This window comes from Nicotiana sylvestris, chromosome 7, assembly GCF_000393655.2.
Source record: "Nicotiana sylvestris chromosome 7, ASM39365v2, whole genome shotgun sequence".
In the NCBI taxonomy this organism is placed as follows: domain Eukaryota; kingdom Viridiplantae; phylum Streptophyta; class Magnoliopsida; order Solanales; family Solanaceae; genus Nicotiana; species Nicotiana sylvestris.
The window spans coordinates 164,590,386-164,599,580 of record NC_091063.1 but is presented as its reverse complement, the minus strand read 5'-3'; the positions used below and the strand labels follow the sequence as shown (position 1 = coordinate 164,599,580).

Genomic DNA, 9,195 nt, shown 5'->3' with positions numbered 1-9,195 from the left:
GATTTATCACAAAACATTTGGTAAAGGTGAATGCTACCAAGTTACCTCTGTCACATAGTTGTGATACATTGATTGGGCTATATTTCAAGTCTTCTATCAAGTAGACATTTTCAATGGAATGTGAGTATGTCTTACCTACCTTTCCAACCCCAATGATCTCACATTTCTTACCATTTCCAAAGGAGATATTACCTCCTTTTAGGTCCTCAAGTGAAAGGAACTAGTTCTTGCTTCCAGTTATATGCTTTGAGCATCCACTATCCATGTACCATATTTGGTTGCTCTCCTTCACTTGGACCTGTAAAAGAAAATCAGGGGTTAGTCTTAGGAACCCAAACTAGTTTGGGTCCCTTTCTATAAGCAAAAGGGTGAATTAAATTCTTTTTAGTCCATCCTGGCAGCATATTTTTTCCTTGAACAAAGGTTTTGTTCTTTTGATTGGCCTTTTCTTTTGCATTACATTCACTTTTTTAGTGGTCAGTCTTACCACAGTGTGTGCAGATTTTGTTCTCAGGAAGTGTGATGTACTTGCTTTTGGGATCCCACTTAGGTGCAGGGGTCCCATAGCCAAGTCCTATCTTATTGCTACTGTGATGTTCTTGTGGACATGACAGTGCATCAGAGGACTTATTCTATTTGCAACTTCTGTCTAGTTCATGCTTAGCCTTGCCTAGATCTTCTTTTAGGGCTCTTATCTGCTCATCCTTTTTGTACAACTCATCCTTCATTTTTCCTAGATTTTCTTCTAAGTTGAGATGTATGTGATTAGCTTTCTTTTTACCTGTTCTTAATTTCAGTTTTAAATTTTCAGATCTAAGCTCTAACACAGTGGTGTCAAGTTCAAGAACCTGGTTCTTCAACTCAGTATTTTTACTATCACTTTCACCAGCCCTAAGTTCCAGATTTTTGCAATTAGCTTTCAAGATTACACATTCCTTAGACAGGTGTTCCTTTTCATTGTTTATCACCTCAGATTCATCAATGAAATCTAGCAGTAACTCAGATAGCCTTTCTTTAGACAAACATTTAATCTTGTCTTTGAGATGAATCACACTTACCTCTGGTTCATCATGTGATTCTCCAATGGCCATAAGTGATTGTTCATCTCTATATTCATCTTCTGAATCCTCATCTGAGCTTTCTCCCCAAGTAGCAACTATAGCCTTTGTTGATCCTTTGTTCTTCTTGGGATGAACATGTTTCTTCGTTCAACCCTTTCTTTTTTCTATTCAATTTCCCACTAGGGACAGTTTTTGATCATGTGGTCAGTCTTACCACATTTGTAATAGCCCTCATTGGTAGTTTCTCAGGGACCCTTGGTTTGTTGTAAGTTGCACCTCTTGAAGAACCCTTTCCTCTCATTAGATACTTCTTGAAATCCCTCGTGATTATAGTCATTTCATCCTCCTCTAGATCTGCACCTTCAGTGATTCTGAGAGCCAGGCTTCTTTCCTTCTTGGGAGCATCCATCTTCATGGTTTGCCTTCTCAGTTCATAGGTAGTGAGATTTCCAATTAACTTGTCCAACTTGAGAGTGATAATGTTCTTTGATTCCTGAATAGCAGTGATTTTGCTTTCTCAAGTAACTGGTAAAAACCTAGTCAGAATTTTCTCAACCTTGTCTTCTTTAAGGGATAATCCTTCCAAGAGATTTAAGTTCATTTGTTAGTGTTGTGAACCTTGTATACATATCTTGGATGGTTTCTCCTTCCTTCATGGTGAAATTCTCATATTGAGAATATAACAGTGTTCTTTTTGATCTCTTCACTTGAGGAGTTCCTTCATGAGCCACTTGCAAAGTGTACCAAATTTCCTTAGCAGTAGTGCAACTTTGAATTCTCCTGTACTCGTTTGGACCAAGTCCACACACAAGCCATTTCTTGGCCTTAACATTCTTTTCCCACTTCTTCAAGTCCTCAGCGTTGCAGTCAGCTCTAGTCTTTGGCACATCCACTCCTTCAGCATTTTTCTTCATGGTAGCCAAGGGACCATCAGTAATGATGTCCCATAGTTCATAATCATCTCCGATGATGTGATCTCTCATCCTGTTTTTTCACCAAGAGTAGTACTAGCCATTGAAGAGTGGAGGCCTAGCAGTGGATTGTCCTTCCCAGTTTTCAGGTGGTGCACTCATCTTGATCTGTTCCTAAGGTGATATCCTCTTCAAGGATAAGCCGCTATGATACCAATTGATGTTTTATACTTCAATACCAAACAAGAGGGGGGTGATTTGTGTGGTGTCCAATTTTTCGCTTAACCTAATTATAGAAGGACCCGGTTCTTCTATGTGTTCCAACTACTACTGTTGCAAAATAATAAGTACAGAAATTAAAGAACATAGAGATTTTACATAGAAAACACCTGGCTCAAAAGGTGAAAAAACTACGACCTACTTTTCAGTAGGATTTTCCCAAACTCTCCACTAAAATCACTGAGCCAAAAATTACATTTACAAAACTCTTTTGTAAACTTAGGATTAACTCTAACCCCGTTGTAGCACACAACCTCAACTGTTGCGACAGCTTCAGGTTAAATCTAACTTGAAAACTCTAAGTACTTAATATAATTGCTTCTAGATAAGCTGAAAGGTACAATATGAAAACACTTACTATAATTGAACTAGAAATAAAAGACAAACACTTGGAACTGGTTTTTCTATCTGGTTCAAGTAGCTTCAGGTTTGCAAGCTTGAATCACACACAAATTGCTTGCAAAATTGTCTTGCTATTTTGCTCTCAATTCACGTTTAACTTCTGCTTATGTGTGTTTCCTGTAAAATAGAACAACACTGATATTTATGGAGTTAGTAAATAGAGATTAGCTAGAATTCTGATGCTACTCTTTCTTGGTGGAAGAGTTCTAGTTGATCTCATCCTCTATCTCTATCTTTCTCTTAAACCGTGTTCTCTTTGCATAAGGAGTCTTTCTCCTTATCCAATATGCAACATTTTCGATCAGGATCAGGAGATATCACTTCTGGTAAGTTGGGTTTATCTCCTTCACGTATATCTCACATGTTTGAGTTGACCACATCTGTGCTTCACTAAGATGGACCTGGTCCATATCTCAGTTCCTTTGTCAATCTTCAAAATTCTCCTTTACTTGGCCAAACAGATTTGTAGGATGAAGTTTAATTAGATGAAGGCGAAGTTTTTACACAATTCATTAAAGGTGTAAGAATGAAGTTGGCGTGTCCATATGGAAATATTCAAAATTAATTTATTTAATTTACTATTTGTCATGTCTACTTTAATTGTTTTTCAATCCTTTTCATTTCCTTGTATAACGATGTAAGAGTTGGCAACAAAAGCTGAAAAGAAATTCGCTAGAATGCTGAATATAAATAATCAACTTTAATCATAAATACATACAAAGAGAGAAAAGACAAGATGCTAACTTCCACATTATCTTTTTTTACTTCAGTTTACGTAACAAAAAACAGATCAATAACATCATGAAACACATTAAAGAAGTGAACCTAATAATTGCTTTTTCTTGATATGTATGTGTGTATATATATATTTTTTTAAAACGCAGTACACGAAGTATCTCGCGTTCACGTAGAATCCGGAAAAGAGTCACATTCCAAAGGACTGTAATATAAGCAACCAACCCTAATACAAGTACTCGTGACTAATTTTACGATTTAAATTCATGACTTATAAGTCAGACACAGACAATTTATATATATATATATATATATATATATATATATATATATATATATATATATATATATATATATATATGGCAAAAGCTACCTCCTCCTAGGAGAACCTTGTCAACGTGCAGCTCGAAAGTAACCAAATATATCATGCTCAATAATATAATCTTGCTTTTATCATAAAGAAAATTTGAAAATATGAAAGAAAACAAAAAGAAAATCACGCAAGCAAACAAAAGACATGTCCATTAATTACAAGTGAAAAAGGTCAGCCACAAACAAAATGATCCGTCATGTTTGGTGTAGATTTTAGATAGTTCCTTAAATACACTTTGAACAGTTTTGGTCCTTCATATTTGTCAAAAGTGAATATTTTTAGTATTTGTCAAATATTTAACAAATTATGGCTATTAAATGTAACGGGACTGTGACAAAAAAAAAAATTACCAAAAAATATCAGGTTAGTCCCGTCAACTATCAAAAATTGCAGTAAAAACTATTGCACCAGACACCTGAAATATAGTAGATTTTAATTCTGCGGGTATCAGAAATAGACCAAAATATAATAGAAAAATATGAAAATTGCACCTCCAAATGTTAATTCTCGTTAAATCTCTTCACAGTTCTCATGAGGAATTTGTTAGATATTTGACGAAGATCAAAAGGTTTTATTTTGGGCAAAATTTAAAGATCAAATTGCTTAACGGTATATTTAAAGGACTATTTTAAACTTATCCAAACATTAAAAAACTATTTTCGTCAATTTTTCCTGACCATTAGAAATGTATTTTTCGTACAAATATCTCATTATAGAACAAAAAAGGCCAAATAAAAAAATTGATAAAAGTATTTGGACAAATTATTTAGTTGGGGACTTGGGGTTGAAATTAGGGGCGGCCATGGCTGCTATTACAAGACAATAGGATACAGGAATTTAGAGCTGGAAATATTTGGAAGTCATAAAAATTAAATACCAAAAGATGCTCTCAGAATAGTTTAAAACTTCTACTATGGATTTAATGCTTAATTTACCGACAAATTATTCTTTACGTACAAGACTCATTCCAATAAAAATTCTGAATAAAAAGAAATATTTTCTTGACCAAGAACTTCAATTTTTTATATCCTAGATATATTTTAATTTTTCTGGTTACTATTGATCGTTGTAACGGATGTGCCCAAAGTAGTGTAAGAAAATGTGAATGTGGGCGCGCAGGGCCCTACGCGGCGCGAATTCAGATATAGTCAGGCTCCAATACAGGTATCGAACACCGAATGGGAAACCCAAAAAGAAAAAAAATCCTACGTGGTGGCAGTGTGATATATGTATAGGAGCGAATATATGCATGGCTTCTACATATACTTAATATTTTTATTTTACTTATTATCTATATATAAATATTTAATTAAAAAATCGACGAAGCCATGCATATATTCGCTTCTCTATACCACAACGAAGCCATCCACCTTTAATGAGAAGTCTCAAATTTGAATTTTGAGAATGAAAAAGTTACGATAAAGAGCGTTTTCTCTTTTAATAAACCTTACGACATGCAAACCCAAATTAATCGGTACTCTAACAAGTATACTGAATACCGAATAAAAACCAAAAATATTCCTAACACTAATAGAGAAAAGACATAGTAGTACTGCTGTAGGAATATCGTACAGGCATGCGACATCATTGTTTATGATTGGTTTATTAGTTGTCCCTCGAACTTTATGCTTTATTCACATACCTAATCTCTTCAACATCATTGCTTTAACATATTCTTCCTACACAAAGGTAGCTACTACTTATCAACAGGGAACATTTCATCTGGCGCATTATTTCTTTTGTGTTTTGACGTTCTAATGTAAAGATAAAGTCAATATACTGAACTGCTGCAAGCTTAAATTAGCACCACATCTTCTATATCATATTTTTGCTATACATCTTTAACAGGAGGCGAACCTAGAATTTGAAAGTAGCGGGGTACCACTGTCGAATAAAAATTGGAGTAAATGCTAGAGTATGATCGAACTTATGCAGCACATTAAAAGTCAAGTATTACCCCCTAAATCGACCAATGCAGCTGCCTAAGCTTAGAGTCTTAGGGTGCCAATATCAATATATATATATATATATATATATATGTATAATACAATAATATATATATATATATATATCGAACTGTATGCACTTAACAAAATGACATCTCCATGGCAGGATATATGTTTCACATACACAAAAATATTGATTTGATATATTTGTCACAATGTATATATATATATATATATATATATATATTTAAGATATATACACAAAGATACATATTTTTTTGTTAAAAAAAATTATCGGGAGACAGCGACCCTCCTACCCTAAGGGTGCTGAATTCGCCTCTATCTTTATCTCAATAGATTTATCATATGCCATTGTTTTTCCTAATGGCACTCTGCTTCTTGTAAATAAAGAGGCAAGAAAGAATTACGTGAGTTCAATTGAATTCATTACTTTCGCTTCGAATTATATATCAAATAAACAAAAAAATGTTCAAATAATAAGATCAGTCTATTTTTGAATTCATATTCACTATTGGTACAATGATGTGCTCAATACTATGGTTCCTAGCTTCCCAATCACACAAATAGGTGATGGATTTTTTAATTAATAAATATACAAAGTTGACTAGTTATTATGGGTCATTTACAAACTTAAAGTAATACTTAGTATTATTATTTAAATAATTGGATTTATTCTTGTCAAACAAAATACCTATATATAATGTTTATTTAAAAATTCTTAAATTCATGTTCTAAAGAATATGTTTTTGGTGTTGGACGGCTAATATAAGAAAAAAGAATATCCGAACAAAGGAAGTAATTAATAATTGAAAATATAAATAGATAAATAAATGGTAAAGAAAAGATGGAATATCAATGTTCTCCTCCGTGTATGATTGTGACCCTTTCGTAGATAAAATCTCTTGCTTCCAACTTGTTTTAGCATATAATTATTATAGTTTCATTTTGATATAAACAACTATCGACTATGTTCAATGTTTTACGATCGAAATTAATTTTATATAGAACAATTTTTTAAAAACAAAGTTGTTTGCAAACAAGAATTAATCAACTCTTAAACAAAATAAAACAAGGTTTTGTTTGGTAAATATGTGTTGATCTTCAAATTGATGCAAATTGCACTTTTTTCCCTTTTGATTAATCGCATATGATGTAGCATTACATTTCAAGAAAAGGATTTTGAGGTTAAAGTGTGATTATATTTATTCCAGCTAATCCTTCATAAAGAAATCATTAACTTATATCCAACTAGGTATTTTGTTAGTTGAACTTATTACTGTCATGCACTTATACGTAAAAGTACGTAGTTAATTAGATCGACAAAAAGGTCATACCTCATGATTTATATATCATTAATTAACAGAAAAGAGTCAAAAATATTCTTCTACTATTCAAAAATGTTTATTTATATCCTCCGTTATACTATTGGTCCACCACAGCCCCAAGCGTCATACAATTAGTTCAAAAGTACCCATCTGTCGTTAGGACCTTCCACCATGGCAATATTATTCCACGTGGCCCGACATATCGCTGAGATGGATGTCATGTGACATGCCACCTCATTGGGGAAGGTGCAATGAGGGTGGCATGCCACGTGACATCCACCTCAACGATATGTCAGGCCACATGGAATAATTTTGTCATGGTGAAGGATTCTAACGGCAGAGGAGTACTTTTGAAATAATTGTATGACGTTGGGGGATGTAGTGGACTAATAGTATAGCGGAGGGTATAAATGAATATTTTCAAATAATACAAGGGTATTTTTGACCTTTTCCGTATCATTAATTATCAGTATATATAATTTATCGTCGTGTCGCTATATTGATTGACATAATTTTGTATATATTGATAATCAAAGAGGAGATATTTCTATTTCTTTAATTTTTTCAGTACATATGGGGATCGAGGGTAAAGGGTGTAATGAGAATCAAATACACACAATGAAATGGTTCAACTTTCCCATGCCTAAGAGTATTTTTTTTTTTCAACGTAAAAGTTTTTTGGGCAAAATACAAAACTGATCGGCCGAAAGACGTTAATTGTATTTGCTAACCAAAAAATATATAAAATATCTATATTATATGTGTATAATACACATATATATAAGAAAATATATTTTTTCAGTTATTATTTTTTGGAACAGCTAAAAATATATATTTTTCAAGTTTCTTCGCGGTACTTTTTCATTCGTTACAAGAAAGTATTTAGGTAAACATCATCATTATTACCTACTCAAAATCCAAAATTGCACTTAACCTGCTTCTTTATTTATATAAGATCCCAATAGAATTTGTATAGTAATTTCCTTTTTAGATAAAATTAAAGTAATTGTCTAATGCATAACGTGATAACGCACCTAACTAACTAGTCAAGTCTTAATTTCCATAAACGCTAAACAAAATGCCTACCCACTAATAGTGAATTTCCAATTGTCTATATCGATTGGACCCACTATTAAAAAGATCCAACGTTGTTCTTATAAAATAATGTTAAATACATCTTAATCAAGTGCTAATCCAAAAGACAAAAACCTTTTTTAAAACCTTATTTTACTAGTATAATATTTTCATTAGTGGGGTTTAATGTCACTTCAACAGCCACAGGGCAACTCAGTTAAAAATATTTGGTTGCATAATAAACTATGAGGGTCCGTTTGGTTCAAGGGATTAGATGAGTTATTTCGATATAAAATTTTAATTTTTTTTTTATCTTATGTTTAGTTGTAGGCAGTGGCGGAGGCAGGATCTCCACGAACGGGGTTCAAAATTTTTTTTTGTAGCTAGTGGGAATTGAACCCATGACCTTATGTAGATTTTGAACCCCCTTGACTACTAAACTACACTTTTGGATTATGTTAAAGGGTGTTCAAAACTTAATATATAGAGATAAAAAACAGATTTTGCCTTATATATACAGTGTAATTTTTCGGCGAAGGATGTTCGGGTGAACACCCTTACGCCCCCCCTAAATCCGCCCCTGGTTGTAGGTATAAGCTAAATCAATATTACTTTTAGATCTAAATTTTGATTTAACTTATCTCATAGATGGTTGGGTGTATTATTCAGATTATAATCATGATTATAATCGTGAAATATCATGGTTTTGAATCAAGCGATCTGATACTGTCACATTAATAAAAAATTAGTGAAGGACAAATTTTATAACTAAATAAAGAAATCTTTTGCTAATTGCCTAATCATACTGAGCGACATATTATAATTTTTTGTTTTAATTACGAGCGATTTAACAATAAATTAGAAATAAAGTTCAAGTTAATTCTAGCACTTTTTCGGTAGTGCGTGAAAAAAAAGTGGATTAGATGTGACCTGGTTTAATTCTTTATTCATAAAATTTAAATAAAGATATATTAATCCATATAGTCATTATAAAATTACTATAATCGGTAAGTGAAAAAATCAAACGGCTTAGGTTTGTGCAGCACACCTAAACCTAACTAGCAACCT

The 9,195-nt window shown here is 32.7% G+C and overlaps 1 protein-coding gene across 1 annotated transcript; it reads right to left on the bottom strand.

The window, feature by feature from the left end:
• Window positions 1-632: 632 nt before the first annotated feature.
• On the bottom strand, window positions 633-2,044 carry LOC138874073 (uncharacterized). Its single transcript, XM_070152578.1, has 3 exons — window positions 1,680-2,044; window positions 1,276-1,573; window positions 633-1,181 (listed from the first exon to the last, which is right to left on the bottom strand). Exons 1-3 carry the CDS (start codon window positions 2,042-2,044, stop codon window positions 633-635), a joined length of 1,212 nt encoding a protein of 403 aa, XP_070008679.1.
• Window positions 2,045-9,195: the final 7,151 nt, after the last annotated feature.

Excerpts from the sequence above, each read along its gene's own strand:
- LOC138874073 (XM_070152578.1), bottom strand. The coding sequence starts at position 2,044 with ATGAGAGATCACATCATCGGAGATGATTATGAACTATGGGACATCATT. Across the intron at positions 1,574-1,679 it reads ATCCAAGATATGTATACAAG|CAAAATCACTGCTATTCAGG; the intron begins GTTCACAACACT and ends TACTTGAGAAAG. Across the intron at positions 1,182-1,275 it reads TGAGGGCTATTACAAATGTG|AACAAAGGATCAACAAAGGC; the intron begins GTAAGACTGACC and ends CATCCCAAGAAG.